The sequence below is a fragment of the Mauremys reevesii genome, linkage group 4, assembly GCF_016161935.1.
Source record: "Mauremys reevesii isolate NIE-2019 linkage group 4, ASM1616193v1, whole genome shotgun sequence".
Classification (NCBI taxonomy): Eukaryota; Metazoa; Chordata; order Testudines; family Geoemydidae; genus Mauremys; species Mauremys reevesii.
This window is the reverse complement of record NC_052626.1, coordinates 118,775,161-118,792,779: the sequence shown is the minus strand read 5'-3', so window position 1 is coordinate 118,792,779 and position 17,619 is coordinate 118,775,161. Positions and strand designations below refer to the sequence as shown.

At 47.3% G+C, this 17,619-nt stretch overlaps 2 protein-coding genes across 6 annotated transcripts in view; one reads left to right on the top strand and one right to left on the bottom strand.

The window, feature by feature from the left end:
• The window catches only part of CD5 (CD5 molecule), a 27,492-nt gene extending 20,411 nt beyond the window's left edge, over window positions 1-7,081 (top strand). For both annotated transcript variants that reach the window (XM_039535371.1, XM_039535370.1), the window contains 6 exons: window positions 1,376-1,654; window positions 2,421-2,567; window positions 3,584-3,637; window positions 4,850-4,972; window positions 5,426-5,525; window positions 5,709-7,081. In XM_039535371.1, coding sequence (XP_039391305.1) covers window positions 1,376-1,654; window positions 2,421-2,567; window positions 3,584-3,637; window positions 4,850-4,972; window positions 5,426-5,511 — 689 coding nt within the window. In that variant the 3' untranslated portion in view covers window positions 5,512-5,525; window positions 5,709-7,081. The remainder of the gene's footprint in view (window positions 1-1,375; window positions 1,655-2,420; window positions 2,568-3,583; window positions 3,638-4,849; window positions 4,973-5,425; window positions 5,526-5,708) is intronic.
• Window positions 3,799-17,619, bottom strand: VPS37C (VPS37C subunit of ESCRT-I). 4 transcript variants are annotated; one of them, XM_039535376.1, is made up of 5 exons: window positions 16,818-17,388; window positions 15,104-15,218; window positions 14,833-15,004; window positions 13,893-13,975; window positions 3,799-5,738 (listed from the first exon to the last, which is right to left on the bottom strand). In XM_039535376.1, exons 1-5 carry the CDS (start codon window positions 16,952-16,954, stop codon window positions 5,652-5,654), a joined length of 594 nt encoding a protein of 197 aa, XP_039391310.1. In that variant the 5' UTR covers window positions 16,955-17,388; the 3' UTR covers window positions 3,799-5,651. The 4 variants fall into 4 exon arrangements, with proteins under 4 accessions (XP_039391310.1, XP_039391307.1, XP_039391306.1 ...); XM_039535373.1 differs by lacking the exons at window positions 3,799-5,738; window positions 16,818-17,388 and adding exons at window positions 11,459-13,629; window positions 17,432-17,619; XM_039535372.1 differs by lacking the exon at window positions 3,799-5,738 and adding an exon at window positions 11,459-13,629 and having other exon boundaries at window positions 16,818-17,372.

The window sequence follows — 17,619 nt, the reverse complement described above, 5'->3', positions numbered from 1 at the left end:
TTTCCTCTCCTACCGCGTTTCACCTTTACTCCTGTGAACTCTAAAGAGGCCAATCCATCCCAGCAGCCCAGCTGTTGCACGAGGTGGGCAGAGGGGACTCACTCCATTGGCAGCCTGCATGGCCATGAACCTAGTGTCAGATTGTGGTACAACATTTCTAGAATAGCAAGGAAACTCCTCAGAAATATCCCCCTCTCTTCTATCTCGACGCCTACTGCTGGCCTCTGCTGCCTGGAACTGCCAGCAATTTTGACCCTCACCTCTTCTTTTCCTCCCTCATCCCTTAGTCTGCAAATCTAAAAGTGTCAAGATTGGCATCACTTTTCCACACAACGGCATCCTCTGCATTAGCCTCAGAAATGCCGACTGTCAGTCAAAATTATTACCGAGTTTATTTCTAGTAACAACTACTTCTGACCCTGAGAATTTTCATACTCTTGGGGTGAGAACAGTGCAAGCCAATGCAACGCAACACTGTACAAATGCAATGCTATAGGTTAAAATGCAATACAATGCAAATATAATATAAATACTCTGCAGCACAACACATGGCAATGCAATGCCATATGATGCAATGCTATTGAAACACATTACCATAGATAGCATCCATTGCAATGGAAGGCCATATGATACAATACAGTGCAATTAATATCCCATATGATGCAGTACAATACTGCTTTACTAATACTCTGAACTTCTCTAGTCACTTGTAGATAAGGATTTCCAAGCACTGTTCACACATTAATTATTAACCCTTATAATTTCCCTATGAGTCATGATTATTGTCCCCATTTTACAGGAGACAAAACCGTAGACTTGCCCCAGATCACACAGTGAGTCAGGATTAGAACTCAGAGCACCTGCTACCCCAGCCTGGGGTCTAACCAACAGACCATGACATCACTGGAATGGATAGGAATTTAGTGCAGTACCATGGGCTGTGAAATGCAGCAGTGAATGGGGTGATTTCCATGGCCACGTACATCACACAAAACACTATTAACTAGCAACATTAGATATCAAATGCACTGGAACCCCATCAGGCTGCCCATTGTTATTATTTGTATAACAGCAGCACCTGAAGGCCTCATAGGAGATCAGGATCCCATTGTGCTAGGTGCTGTATAGACACATCATGAGAGACAGCACCCACTCCCAAGCGCTTCCATTCTCACTGCACAGGACAAAGGATGGGAGGGGACACAGAAGTGAAGTGTCACAGTCACCCAAGAGGTTAGTGGCAGGGATGGGAACAGAATCCAGGTCTCCTGAGTCTCAGGCTCAGTCACTAGTCCACATTACCTATAGTCAGCTGGGTCATTCAGACATCCACTCGCCATGAGGTCTCACCAATCCCTGCTTGTCTCCCCCACAGGTTTCCAGCCAAGGGTGGTGCGAGGGCTTGGGGACAGCCAGAGCCCCTGCGAAGGGGTCATGAAGGTGTTCCATAAGGGGAAATGGGAAGTTCTGTGCGATTCCAGTTCATGGAAGAAATCTAGAGAGGAGCAGGTGTGCCAAGAGCTGCAGTGCGGGAAGCTCTCCTTGAGCGTCCAAGTCCCAGGTGCCAAGACACAGGGAGTGTCCTGCAGCCAAGAGCACCTCCAGGAGTGTTCCACTTTCAAAAACGCAACCTGCTCCAAAACCAGAATCACGTGTAAGCCAACACAGGTTCTTTTGTGTTTTAGAGAGGTGCTTATCCCTAACGGGATGGGACCACTTTACATCAGGAAACAGGTCGGTGATGACACTTTGGCTAGGTCATCCATGGGGATGGAACACAGGATCTCTGGAGCTCACATGAGCTGCTACTCTTAGGCTAAAGAACTAATGCCATTAGCCTGGCAGCAGTAGCAGACTCATAAATCTTTTATGTGGACTAGCCCTTCAAAGGCAGGGCCGCCCAGAGGATTCAGGGGGCCTGGAGCAAAGTAATTTTGGGACCCTCTTCCATAAAAAAAAGTTGCAACACTATAGAATACTATATTCTTGAGGGGACCCCTGTAGGGCCTGGGGCAAATTGCCCCACTTGCCCCCTCCCCCCCTCTGGGCAGCCCTGTTCAAAGGGGACAAAGACCCACATGTGACTGATGTACTAAGGAAATGGGGAGGAAGAGAAATTTGCCTGATCTACAATCAACCTTTGCAAGTTGCTGGGGTTGGAAATTGGGTAGAAGGTGGTGTTTGGGGGCAGAAGATGTGAGTTGAGTGAGGTTTGCAATCTAGATTGTGAGCTTGGGAGTGGCTTTGTATGGGGATTTTGGGTTATAATTAAGTCTTTGAGGCTAAGTGGAGGGATTGGGGTTTAAGGTGGGACTCTTCTCCTAGGGATCACCAAAGGCTAAGCTGTCAAACCTGTCCAAAGCACAGGCATTTTTCTGGAGAGATGGGAATTAATCAGTAACTGCAGCTCCTTTTCCCAGGCCAGAAGAATTTCAAGCCAGCTGGGGTGGAAACAGGAGCCATTGTGGGAGCAGGAAACATTGTGAGCATTCTCCTGGCTCTGATCCTCCTTGGAGTTCTCATCATTATTTGTGGACCTCCCGCCTACAAGAAACTACAGAAAAAATGTATGTGACAAACTCTTGCTGTAGGTGTGAGACCACTGATCCTCTGGCCCTTATACCATAACATGTCTGACTCCCTCAGCTTCACTCCTCCAAGGAGTCTGGGGCAAGTTCTCATCTCACTCACACAGCTGGGAGTCACTGTGCCTCTAGCTCCTATGTCTATTTCCCATCTTCTCTCCCTCTTTTTCTCCTAGTCTCGCTCTCTCTCTTCCTCCTGCTCTGCTGCTGGCTGTCTTCCTATGTCCTCTCCTTCCTTCGGCCTCTTTCCCACTCCATCACCTCTGGAGCGGTGGCATCCCAGAGCTACATTGGCTGATGCATTGCTCTTAAACAAAAGGAGTTTTATATGTTGTCTCTTTGAGGAGTCAGGAGACACACGCACGTTTCTCCTGTTGATCTTGTACAGCAGTTTTTGGAAGGTGAGTTCCTGAGGCAGAAGGGTTTGGAGCTGTCCCTTTCCCACTCTTTGAAACACACCACAAATGCCTCTCCTCGGGATCCATAATTGTCTAGTCCACACAATTCAGGCAAAATAAGAAGGGAGTTCAGAATGGAAAAGCCTCTTGAATCACCCAGTGCTGTGTATTTCACAGGCTCCTGAGAGGCTTATACATGGAAATGACACAAAGGATCAGCCAGGCCCTGTCTTGTCCAAATGATTTCTAGCACCTCAAGTGCTTAGCCAGGAAGCAGAGGGATATTTGATGGGGCTGATGGGGCTAGGAGGAGACAAAAGGGAAATTAAGGCAGAACATCCAGAAAACTCTGCTCCTGACAGTGAGATCAATCAGGATGGGGAACAGTCTCCAAGGAAACCCCCATTGCTGGAGATGTGTGAAATCCAAACGGACAAAGCACTAGAAAATGCATTGTAGGGACAACCCTGGGACAAGCTGATTTAATGGGGCTCTCCAGCTCCTAGTGCCTGTGATGGGTATAAAATGACAGATAGGTCTGTGCCCATCCAACTTCACTCTTCCCTCCTCCACCCCACTTTCCTCTTCCTCTCCTTGCAGACGCCAAGAAGCAGCAGCGCCAATGGATAGGCCCAACTGGATTACAGCAAAACGGTAAGGAGCAAGCACAAGACAGAGGCAGGTCTCTGCAGGTCACCCCTAACACTCTCATCTCTTCAGCTTCCTCTGAAGCATCTGATGTGCTGCTGCGGTCAGTTTGATCTCAGGCACACAGGCCCCCTGGGCTCCGCAGCTCAGCAACAGGATGGCTATTGTTCAGCCTGAGGGTTAAGTGGTTTACAGCCAACAACCACCCCAGGTGCTGAGGTTTCCCTCTGGTCCCACCATTTCACCACCTTTATTCAGGCTGTCTGAATGCTCGCAAGCCCAGAAAACAGCCCAGGTACAAGATGTGTCTGAAGCGGAAAATAAGGCCGAGGCCTTAGGTACATCATGTGTGACAGGGCTCTGGGACAAAAGATCCTATCCAAGCCCTTGAAATGTTACTAAGTATCCCAGAACACTGTATAGAAAAGGATCGTACACCCACCTCTGAGATGCAGCCATCTCTGGGGTGGAACACAGCAGCATTGTACAGCTTTAAGGAGGTGCAGTGAAGGATAATCTCTCCCATTGAAACTGCTGGGAGTTTTAGGCAGGGAGAATGTCATCACCCAGCTTAAATGACATGGGGATGTTAATGACCACAAGTGGTCAGGACTGGGACCTTCTACCTCAACCAAAAGGCAGCACCTCCAGCAACACAACACCCCCTCCTCACCAGACTAGTGGCCAGTTTCATACTTGCTTAGAAGGAAAAACGCCCCCTATTGATCACTTCTTGCAGGACTGTAATTCTTAGCACCACGCATGACTCACTGTTATCACTTCGCGTAGTGCAGCATCCCACCCCAGGCCCATGCTGACTCAATGGTTCTTTAGTGACTCAGATGGGATAGTTGAGTCACACTCCAATTCCAGTGGCACAGTACACACTTCCACCGCGTTCCCGTGCAGGTTCAGTTCTTACTCAGCCCCGCTGACTCACAAATGCTGGCCTGTTTGGGTTTGGGAGGTGCTACCGGCAGTTGGCGAATGTGGGTGAGGAGTTTCAACCACGGCTTTTGGGGGAAAATGTTGAAAGAAGACTCAGTGTGTTGGTTAAACAATAAGACAATTCTGCAGCTCAAAAGGAGAGGGAGTAGGGATGGTCTAGGTACACTTAGTCCTGCCTCTGCGTGGGGGGACTGGAGCAGATTCTTACATTGCTACGATTCTACCTTAAAGATGCAGTGACTAACAATTCTCCATTGTGCTGCCATCTAGTTTCATTCCACCGCAACAGCACTGTTACTCTCAGGCCCCGTCAGGAAGGTCAAGGTGCACAGGGCGAGGACAACGACTATTCTCAGACCCCTAAGAAGAACTCCTACCTTTCGGCTTATCCAGGTAAGAGACAGCACCGTATATAGTGACCAGGTATGGCACAAACGAAGAAGCGGACAGGCAAGAACAAGAGATCAGGAAAGGGAGACAGTCAGGTCTGCTTTGCAGAGATGGAGTACAGTGTTTCCCTAGAATAGAGTGGGAATCGCTCTATAGAGGTTCTTCTTCTGGCTCTTCCACTCTGTAGCTTCAGGCAGATCAGGTAAACTGTCTGTGCCTCAGTTTCCCCATCTGCAAATGAGGGGGAATAACCACCATTGTGACAGCTGGTTGAAAGGCACTTATGTGAATGCATGATGTAGTTGTTACCTCTTATGATTTCTGCATGACTTAAGAGGTACTGTGGATGGAGGACCTGATATTCATTCCAACATCCCTGGAACCCCTCACAGAGGTCATTAGCTCCTTGATCTCTGGCTGTGTAGTGAAGACAGTGATGGTTTCTTCCTTTTACAGCTCTGGAAGGGGCCATCAGGTCTTCCAACCCTCCAGACAACTCCTCCGACAGTGACTATGACTTGCATTCTGCTCGGCGACTTTAGCCTCTTTCCCTCAGGTAAGCCATTCCCTAACCTTGGCACTGTATCACCAGGCTGAGCCATTCCCAACTCACATCATCACCAAACCCAAGGAGGGGAGGGGAGACACAGGAGAGCTGAATCAATCGCTGTATTTGCGCTTCTCAAACTCTGGCAGATGTTAAGTGATTTTCTACGTGGTTTGTTTTCTTGCCCTGCAGACAGAGGTGGGAATCTGGCAACTGGAAAAACTGACAGAAGAGAAGAAAAAAAAATACCTGAGACGATCCTGCACTGGAATCATTTCCGTGTTACTACATGCAGCTGTAAAGGCTTTTCCCACACTGCCAGAGAGAGAAGATGGGGAAGTCAGTGCAGCCCCAAATTACACATCCCTTTCCATGCATAAGGGCAAAGAGAATCAGGATGTCTGCCTTCGTTTCCCCCCAGTGACCTTTGGCAAGTCACTTAGGCCCAACATGTCAAAAGCACCCATAATTGTGCAGGTCTCTATTTTTTGGTGCACAGCTTCAGACCCACCGGGCCTAATTTTCAGCTGTATTGAGCACTCACAGCTCCAGCTGAAGTCAATGGGCTTGTGTGTTTCATGCTAGGCAACTAAAATTTGGGGCACCCATGATCAGTGGATTTAATTTTTACATGTTGGCCACTAACCTCTGTATTCTATTCTATTCGGGTTCTTGTATTATGCCCATCACTATGGTATGTGAGCACCTTCCTATAACAAATTCATCTAGCATTCCTCGCTTGTGGTTTCTTCTCCATTCCTCTCACTCAGAGGAAATTTGTGTGCGTGTTTAAGTTGATTTGTTGTTGTTTGTTAAGGGCAAGCAAGTGTAAGAATTGTGTTTTACATTTGGGCTGTGAAGTGGTGATGTTTGTTTACTTAAGATATGTTTACATAAGCTTTAGTGTAGATCCTTCCAACATTAATGGAAGGGTTTTTTCCATTGATGCAGTTAATCCACCTCTCCGAGAGGCAATAGCTAGGTCGACAGAAGAATTCTTTCATCCACCTAGCTATATCTACAGTGGGGGTTAGGTCAACCTAACTATGGTGTCTGGGGTGCAAAATTTTTCTCAGCCCTGAGCAATGTAGCTAGGTTGATCTAATTTTTAAGTGTATACCAGGTCTTAGTCCCTGGAGGAGTGGATTGTAGAGTCTCCATGCCTGCTCTTGCAATCTAAATCAGTCGAATACTTCACTATCTTCCAAGGATATTGTGAAGCCAACTTCATTAATGTCTGCGAGGTGCTCAGATACCAGGGTAATAAGCACCATGGAAAGATTATGAATAAACTGTCTTCTTACATCACTTAGGAAGCTGTGATGATGCATGTTTGGCTCAGCAGACGGCTGAAGTACCCCAGCAGTACAATATCCTGTGGTAATGTGTATGTGAGTGGGGCTGGTGTGTATGTGTGGGGGTGTGCATGCCTAAGTTTGTGAAGAGAAGGCATATGTAAGATCGAGGCAAGCTGGATGTGTGATGAGAGTGGGAGGAGCTAATGTTTAACACAAACATGACTGAGATATTTAATAAGCAATAACAGTTGTAATAAAACTTTTTTTATAGTAGGTATGCTTTTTTCAATACAACAGAATGAGCAATACGCTTCGGGAGGGGAGGGGGGAGCTGAGGCACTAGACTGGAGTTCAAAGGAGACTGGGCTTCATCATGGTTCTGCCACAAATTCTCTGGGTGACTGTGGGCAAGCCACTTATTCTCTCTAGGCCTCAGTTCCCCATCTGTAAAATGGGGATGATAATACTCTATAGATAGACAAGAGAAACAAGCCCTCTGGAGCCAGGGCTGTCCTCTGACTTGGTGCATCTCCAGTGCTTAGCACAATTCAGGCACTATTGTAAAACAGATTAATAAGATTTTCCTAAAGCCTGGTTCTGAAGTGACATGGCAAAAAGGCATGGTCAAGCTCCATGCTTATTTCTCACAGTGAATTTCATATCAGTTCTCTCAGATGACATGAGAAAAGATGTTTCTACTAAGTGCCACAAGCTCAGCCTGTTATCTGACAGTTAAGCTGGGATCTTACTGGCTTGCATAACGCTGACAGTAAAGATTCAGCACCTGGAACTTGGCTGACATGTGTGCTGATGATGCCAGGCCCAGAAGAGAATTTAAGTAACTCTTCCAAAGCTGTGTGGGGGCTAAGGAGTCAAAAATACAAAAGCCTTATTTGTCACTGAAATCAACAGATCCAACTCTGACTACACACAGGGAGCAGGCCTGTGGAGTAAGGCAGTAACATTTTTATGTAGTCACTTATCACAGCAAAATTATACTTTAATATATTAAATCTAAAAGGAGACTCGGTCTCATCCAAAGACCACTGTAATGAATGCAGTATAAGTTCCTAGAAAAATAAGACAGATACTTGCAGATTTTTAAGAGCCTTCTCTTAGACTACTCCTGAAATACACTTCACACCCTACCTCACACTATAGTGCTATTAAGTATATGGTGACACCATGCAGAAAATTTACCAAACCAATCTGGCCTGCGTTGTGCAGGAGGTCAGATTAGACAATCATAATGGTCCCTTCTGACCTTAAAGTCTATGACTCTAGGTTTCTGCTTCTTTCTCCTTCCCTATGACTAAAGAACATTTGTGTGAAAACAGATTAGCTCATCTGATTCTGAGGCCTGATCTACACTACGCGTTTAAACCAATTTTAGCAGTGTTAAACCGATTTAACGCCGTATCCGTCCACACTATGAGGCCCTTTATATCGATATAAAGGGCAATTTAAATCGGTTTCTGTACTCCTCCCCAACGAGAGGAGTAGCGCTAAAATCGGTATTATCATATCGGATTAGGGTTAGTGTGGCCGCAAATCGACAGTATTGACCTCCGGGCGGTATCCCACAGTGCACCACTGTGACCGCTCTGGACAGCAATCTGAACTCGGATGCAGTGGCCAGGTAGACAGGAAAAGCCCCGCAAACTTTTGAATTTCATTTCCTGTTTGCCCAGCATGGAGCTCTGATCAGCACGGATGGCGATGCAGTCTCAAATCCAAAAAGAGCTCCAGCATGGACCGTACGGGAGATACTAGATCTGATCGTTGTATGGGGAGACAAATCTGTTCTATCACAGCTCCGTTACAGAAGACGAAATGCCCAAGCATTTGAAAAAAATCTCCAGGCTACACAGTGCTGCGTGACAAGCGTAACGGAAAGCCAAAGAATCAAATGGACGCTCATGGAGGAAGGGAGGGGGTACTGAGGACTCCAGCTATCCCACAGTCCACAGCAGTCTCCGAAAAGTATTTGCATTCCTGGCTGAGCTCCCAATGCCTGTAGGTTCAAACACATTGTTCGGCGTGGTTCAGGGTATAGCTCGTCAATTTACTCCCTCCCCCCCCCCATGTGAAAGGGGAAAAAATCGTTTCTTGACTTTTTTCAATGTCACCCTATGTCTACTTCATGCTGCTGGTAGACGGGGTGCTTGAGCGCTAAACAGCAGCATCCTCTCCCCTTCGGCAAATGGTGTGGTACAAAATGACTGGTATCCGTCCTCGTCATCAGCCCGTGAGTGCTCCTGGCTGGCCTTGGTGAGGTCAGCCGGGGGCACCTGGGTAAAAATTGGAATGATTCCCGATCATTCCCAGTAGATGGTACAGAACGGCTGGTAACTGTCCTCTTCATGGCAACTGGGGGCTGAGCTCCATCAGCACCCTCCCTTTCATGTGTAAAGAAAAGATTCTGTACTGCCTGGACTACCATAGCAGCGGGATGCTGGGCTCCTCTCCCCTGCACCGCTTAATGTCCTGCCTGGACTATCATAGCAGCTGGAGGCTGCCTCACCCTCATTTTATCTCACTAACAAGTCACTGTTTCTTATTCCTGCATTCTTTATTACTTCATGACACAAATGGGGGGGGGGACACTGCCACGGTAGCCCAGGAAGGTTGGGGGAGGAGGGAAGCAACAGGTGGGGTTGTTGCAGGGGCACCCCCGTGAATGGCATGCAGCTCATCATTTCTGTGGGATCTGACACGGAGCGGCTGTGCTCTCTGGTTCTCTGATACACTGGTTCACTAGTACACTTGCCCCATATTCTAGGCAGGACTGACTCTATTTTTAGATATCATAAAGGAGGGATTGACTCGGGGAGTCATTCCCAATTTTGTCTTTGCGCCCCCGGCCGACCTCAGCCAGGGGCACCTATGACAGCAGCAGAGGGTACGGAACGACTGATAACCATCATCTCATTGCCAATTTACAATGGCAGCAGACGGTACAGAACGGCTGATAACTGTCTCTGCTATCATGCAAAAGCAAATGAATGCTGCTGTGTAGCGCTGCAGTATCGCCTCTGTCAGCGGCATCCAGTACACATATGATGACAGTGTCAAAAAGCAAAACAGGCTGCACAGTTGCCATGCTATGGCATCTGCCAGGGCAATCCAGGGAAAAAGGGCGTGAAATGATTGTCTGCTGTTGCTTTCCCGGAGGAAGGAATGAGTGACGACATTTACCCAGAACCATCCGCGACAATGATTTTTGCCCCATCAGGCACTGGGATCTCAACCAAGAATTCCAAGGGGTGGGGGAGACTGCGGGAACTATGGGATAGCTATGGAATAGCTACCCACAGTGCAACGCTCCAGAAGTCGATGCTAGCCTCGGACCATGGACACACACCGCCGAATTAATGTGCTTAGTGTGGCCGCATGCACTCGACTTTATACAATGTTTTACAAAACCGGTTTATGTAAAATCGGAATAATCCTGTAGTGTAGACGTACCCTGAATTAATCCAACCATTCTTTGTTTTAACTCACTGTCTTGTAATTTCATTATCTCCGCAGCCCAGCTGTTATGTCACAGACAGGCATATGATGTTACTTGTGAAATAAACAACAAAACCCAGCTATGCTCTTCTCACCCAGACAAAATGAAGAAAACACTCACTCCTTACATCTGCAACGAGACTGTTTGAAACATAGGAGTTTGTGTTATTGTTGCTGTTTCCAGTAGATAAAGAAACAGTGAGCAAGGGGGAACACACAGAGAATTTATATTTCCATGTATCAGAGGGGTAGCCGTGTTAGTCTGGATCTGTAAAAAGCAACAAAGAGTCCTGTGGCACCTTATAGACTACATCTGACAAAGTGGGTATTCACCCACAAAAGCTTATGCTCCAGTACGTCTGTTAGTCTATAAGGTACCACAGGACTCTTTGTTGCTTTTTATATTTCCAGGAATTTAGGGAACTAGTTAGAAAAAGTGCACAAAACCAATACCAGAATATCAATGACTAATTCTCTTTCACAGAATTTGCTTCACAGTGAAGGTCACCATGCATCCTGAGCGCTAAAGAACTACTCAGCTGGTGCTGTAGATGGAACAGACCAAACAATACGGAGATGACAGGACCTACCCTTTAAAAAAAAAAAAAAAAAAAAAACTTTGGCAATAATCTTTGCTGGGTTTGTAATTGTGACTGGGTGTGTGTAACCATGGAGAGGGAATTACCCTCTCATTCAAGCTGAGAGAGAGGGTCCATTCAGGTCAGCTTTGAGACACCCAAAGCTGCAGAAATGGGGGTTGAGGTGGTCAGTATTAAACCAAGACAGAAAGGGAATGAGACAAAGGAATGAGGCGCAGGATGGGAAAATGGAGGATAGAAACTACAGTGCACAGAAGAGGAAGGTAAAGGAGAAATGATGCTGAAGCATGAGATCAATTGGCCCCTGGAGAAGAGGATTGCACAAATGGGCGCCTAGGGTAGGTTGCAGACTGAAAGGCAGGAAGGATGATGCATAGAGAATTTGGCAGCAAGAGATAGAAGAGGAAAGATATGAACATGATCAAAGGGAAATCAATGGAAGGATGCTGAGTTGGCAAAAAAACAAAATCAATACAAAATTTCAACCAGGAACCACTTCATGTTGCAAAACAATCACAGCTGCAACCCTATGTGCAATTAATCAAGTGTTATTATTCTAATCACAGATAGGGAATCGTTTCCATCAAATTCCAAAAGCATTCAACCTGGTCTAGTCCATTAGTCATCTATCTTTATAAATAACTTACAGGCAAGCAAGCAGAATGTGGTAGGTAAGTGCAGAGCAAAGCAAAATACCATTTATGTTCAGAATCCTTCATTCTCTGTTGGGTCCATTGTTTCCTCAGGTCAACATAAGAGGAAAGGGGCAGGGGGCGGGGTAATGCAAGGGATACTAGATGCTTCGTGATCCAGTATACCTTCAACCCTACCGCAGGTCACTAGAGAGGAGGAAAAGGCATTGCAGGAGGCCTTACATGCCTCAGTGTTTCACTGAACCAATACCAAAGTTTGGATAGTAGTAGTGTTTCCACCATCAATCAGCAAATAAGGCTTAGTCACCCAGATTTCTACAGGTCAAGGCACATGCTGCCTTGCCTCCAAATTGCTAGCAGCTCCAGAAGCATCACGCCAACCCATTTTATCTCCATGGCAGAACTGATATTCCACATATCGAATCCCAGGGATATTTCATGACCCTGATGCCTTCTCTGTGATAATCAACATCCTGCAAAGGAGGGCTCAACCTGTCTCATAGCTAAAAGGGGCCAGTGCTAAAGAGGCCTTCCCCACGAGTAGGCTGGAAACAGCTGAAGTGGATAAACAGTGGCAGCAATGGACGGACCTTTGCTTTGTAGTAAAATTGTAGTGGTAAGGAAACGGCCCTGCAGTGTGCTGGGAATGGCAGGACTGAAGCCGGTTTTGGAGTTATGCTACAGTGACATGGGGCATATCAAGGGCTGATCTATCCCAACATGCTAGCTAGTCACTTATCATTGACAAGATAAATTATGCATTGATTCTGAATCTGGCTGACTCTGCTAATCTAGTTTCCAAGTGAGTTCCCTGGGAAGAAATATGAGCATTTCTGGTCAAATACTGTTCGAGATTCTCACTCCATCTCTCACAAACCTGTGTGTTTAGAATTCTTTTGGTATATATCCATATATACACAGGCATCTCACACATAGGTCCTCAGCTGGTGCATGTTTTGCCCATTTATAGTAGCAGAGAATCTGGCCCACTATTTGTATTTTCTAACACGGCTTCGAGTGACCAATCAGTACAAGTGGCCACTGAAGAATGCCAGCAGTCATCATACGGTATTATTCATTAACCAAAACCTAAAATAGTGCAATCCTCGGATGTTCTGTTACGGTGTCACTAGGTCTTACACCTTAAGCTGCTAGTGTGTATATGATGCCAGAACCACACCTCTCATCATACATAATGCTTATACATGTATGGATCTGAGGACAACACTCCCAGCTCTTACTTCTTTGGCTTATTTCTCAGCAAGGATCGATATCTCAGACCATGACACAGGAGAGGATGATGAAGCAAGCTCTCCAGAAGTACTGACTAGTATCCAGGCCAAGCAGGGCCTCGAGGTGGTGGGTATCCAAAGGGAGACTGTGAAGCTGGGGGATACGGAGGCTGGGATGGAATTGGGAAACTAGGTAGCGGTGGCTGGGTTGGGTATGGACACTGTGGTCTTCCACCTCCTGGTGGGAAATATGGAGGCTGGGGGTACCCCAGTCCAGATGGAGCTCTGGGCTGGGATTGAGGGTAACCTGAGGCAGGTGGTGGACCTCTGCATGGAGACCCAGGGTACCCTGGGGCTGAAGATAAGCCTCTTGTCTGAGGCTGGCAGTATCCTGGTGTCGAGCCTCCAGGTGGGTATCCAGGAGCTGGTTTATAGGGAAATGTGGGTTGGGTGCTTGGCTGAGAGGAGGTGAGGGGTCCCATTATAACTGGTGCTCCAGAGAAAGGAGCAGGTTGGAGAGCTCCATGGGCTGTAGGGCCTACAGGCATGCCTGGGGCTGGACTATAGGGCAAAGGGAAGGATGGTGTTCCTGATTGGAAAGGCTCATCAGCAGGCCCAGGAGTTATGTGAGGAGCAGGATGCTGGTGGTTAAAATGAGAGTCACTGGCTGGTTCCTGTGAAGCTTCAGACTTCCTCAGTTCCTCTTGGAGCTTTTCCACTCTGACCCGTCGCAGGTGGGACAACTTCCTCATGGAGGAAAACTGCTCAAGAAATATCTCCAGTGGCACTTCGCCCTCCAGGAATTTCTCGGCCATAGTCTGAAACACAAGACACCGCTAATACCACTGCTGCCCCCTCCAATGTTCTCTACCAGCTCCAGCTCAGACATGGCCTAGATCACATGGAAACAGTTAAACCACTCAACCGTAAAGGAGTGATAATCCCAATCTTTAGGACAATGGTGTCAATCTATGGGAGAATCTCCAATTTAGGGTGGTGGTTGGGAAGGATAATTTCAAGTTTTCAGGGAGATTGCCATTAGTCAATTTTATTTTAATTTGGACTTAAATCTTAGAATCACCTCAGATTCCTCTTCGATCCTCTGGCCCTCCACCTGCAGAAGATTTAACAGGGTCCCAGGCTGCATCGCCGCAGAGAATTTCTCTGGGGAGGAAAAATGTGATGACCAAAACGTGACATACAGAAACTAGGCAAAATTACCATGTCTCCTGCTCTCTCAGAGACAATACTAGGCACCTATCCCAAAGCTCTATGCTCTGACTCATGATTCCAGCAAAGCGTAAAGAAGTAGAAACTATGTCACCTTCCTGCCCCGTGCCACCAAGACTCTGCTAAACCCCTCACAATCACAACGGGAACCTTCGCTGCCTTGGGAAGTTTTAATATAAGAAGAAAACAGGAGAAACCAACATTGTGCAGTCTCTTTTGACTAGGGAATCACCTCTATTCTTTCCAGGTTAGTCTGAACAAACACCAGGAGAAGACAGGAGTACTTGTGGCACCTTAGAGACAAACAAATTTATCAGCATGAGCTTTCGTGAGCTACAACTCACTTCCTCGGATGCATAGAATGGAACACACAGACAGGAGATATTTATACATACGGAGAACATGAAAAGGTGGAAATATGCATACCAACAGATGACTCTTCCTGTTGGTATGCATACTTCCACCTTTTCATGTTCTCTGTATGTATAAATATCTCCTGTCTGTGTGTTCCATTCTGTGCATCCGAAGAAGTGAGCTGTAGCTCACAAAAGCTCATGCTGAAATAAATTTGTTAGTCTCTAAGGTGCCACAAGTACTCCTGTTCTTTTTGCGGATACAGACTAACACAGCTGCTACTCTGAAACCAGGAGAAAACAGATTCAGAATACAGACCCCTTGTATAGAAAGGGAGCTCCTCAGTCTGCTGGGCGGGAAGGGGGAGATGGGAAGAAGCCCGGGTTACAGACGACCTGACTGCACTCAGGAGGGTGGGTGGTTTGAGAGACATATACCCAGTTTTGCCTTCTGCTCCTGGCACTGTTCTGCCAGCTTCTGCAGCTTCTGGTATCTGTCGGAAAGGTTTGTGCGGCCAGTTTCCAACGGTGTCTGGAACTCCAGGTTCTGCTCTGCCAGGCTTCGGTTTGTGGCCAAGGCCATCTCCCTTTCCAGCTGTAGTTCCTGGACCTGAGAGGGGAGATCAAAAGCCACAGCCAATGAGGAGCAGTACCTCCTATCTACATCCACACACTTTTCTCACCCTGCAGCATGCATGTTAATGTTTACCTCTGTTGATTCCAGTGCCAGACGCTGGATCTCCTCAGAATTCTCCTGCAGCTCCTGGAGCTCCTTCACAGATAGGTCCCTTAATGTCTCCATTTTCACTGGGGAATGTGAATTCCTAAGAGATGAGGAATGTAAACGGACAATTACTAGGTTTCACAAAGCCAGCTGCACATTGACAATACATAGATCTTAATCCCATGACAGACTGAACAAGAGGCTTTGATAAATGATGTCAACCAACAGTGGTGGGGAGGATTCTGTCACACTATAGACAACGGAGAGTCTGAGGACAGAGAGAAAAAGAAAAAACAGCAGATCTAGCCATTTTGATTTTGGCAACTGTCTTTCCATTTCAGGGAGACAAGGTGAGTGAGGTAATATTTTTTTTGGACCAACATTTGCTGGCAAGAGAGGTAAGCTCAAAAGCTTGTCACTCTCACCAAGAGAAGTTGGTCCAATAAAAGATATTATCCATCTACCTTGTCTCTCTAATATCCTGAGACAAACATGGCTACAACAACATTGCATTTCCATTTCAGGGACAAAACCAATCTTAAAACCAATCGTCTATCTCTGCACACACTTCCCTGCTTATTTTCATGCTAATCCTCTACACATCACCTGATGTAAATGCTTTCCACGCTGGCACTCCTGACACCTGGAACACCCTACCTGCATCTCCCTACCTTTTCAAATTATGTCTGACAATAAGTTTTTATCTTCTTGCCTAAGTCACACCTGAATTCTCTTTCCTTTCTTTACCCTTTATGAATAAATACTTTCATCTTTTCCATGCACTGGGCTCTTACACCTTTGTAAATCAGGATTAACTCTACTGAGGTCAGTGGAATAAACCCTTTGCAGCACTCTTTTCCATCATTTATATATGCTCTGGCTGTCTTGTGCCATTTAGCTTTGTTACACATTAAGATTATACTTTGTCAGAAAAGTGCTATACACAGTAACTGTGAACAAATACAAACTAAACATGGGGGGGGGGGGGAAAAGGTACATTCCTGCAGAGGTGTGAAAAGGGACCAATGAGACAACTAGTGCAGATTTTAACCTAGTACTAACTGCAGCTGTCTGTTCTACCCCTGGTTCAAGTGAAGCATCTCATAGATTCTGCCTCTGGAGATGCTGCATCAGTCTCACAACCAAACCCATCTAATCATGCTGTGAAACCAGAAGGCATATGTGCATCAGCAAATTTTGCCATCACGCTGTAGACTCTGAAACAAACTCAGGGCTCTTACCTGTCCCAGGAGCCACACTCACAAGATGAATGATACAGGGTAGTGAGAACTAGGGCAGCTGGAAACCCTACCCCGTTTCAGCGTTTCTATAATCTCCTAGAGAACAAACACAATTCTAATGACATGGCCACACCTATATCAGAATAATTTCAATAGAGGATGTTCACTGGTAGAACTGGCTTCTGCTGAAGATGCCCTAGAATCAGAAGCCTGGAAAGCCCAGTGTGAAGGGGCAGGGGGACCTATTTAGTAAACCCTTTGATGAGTAGCAATGTTATTTCTCAGCTGATGAGAGCCATTCATTAGTAATAGTGAAAACAAGTGGTTTATGAGGCAGCCCATGGGGTCAGATCCACAGAGCGTGTTGGCATGAGTCACCCACACAAGCCGGGTCTGGGAGGGTTGGTGCAAGTCACGTGCATGGGGCAGCCCTGGCTGCAATGGCACAAGTCACTCACCTGGCAGCAGCAACAGGAGTGTTGGCATGAGTCATCCACTTAAGGCTAGTGTTAGGCACATTGGGTACAGCCCACTCCCAGGGGGGCAGAGCATGGTGTGAGTCGTGAACACAGGGTGCAGCTGGGTGTGCTGGCATAATTCACCCACACGGGGACTGCACTGGACACTGATGCAAGTCACCCACATGAGGAAGGGCCAGTGCTAGGCACATCAGCGCAAGAGTTACCCACCCTGATGGCACTGCCCCGGGTGTGTGGGTGCGAGAGCTGGGTGGAGTGTGGGCCGAGACAGTCAGGGGGCCTCGCGGCGTAACAGCCTCTCCCCTCCCCCCCACCACCGGCGAAGGGCGGGAAGGGCACCACGCGCTGGGCTGGACATTTGGGGCTGATGCACGTGCCACACCACCTGGAGAGGGGGAGAGAGATCGGCGCGCGAGAGGGGAAGGCGGGGCGTATGGAACGTCGGTGCAAAGTCGCGCGCACAGTCCGTCAAGCCTCACGCCCCTGTCGCAGCTGAGAGCGGGAAAAGAAGAGAGCCAAACCCCCCTGTTCTCGCGAGACCTAGCCCGGGAAGGGGTTAAGCGATAAAGAGCCGATAATCAGAGACTACTCACCTGTGAACCTCCAATGCCACACACTTCCGGGTTCCGGTCCTCGTCCGGAAGTGAGCCTCACCATTGCTGTGTAGGTAGGGGGGAAGAAGGTGATCGCCCCTGGGAGAATGGTACGCTCCTGCAGCTAGCCCGGCGTTGGGCGCTTTCAGCCGCGCGCCATCTTTGTTCCATAGTGAGGCTGCGGAGGG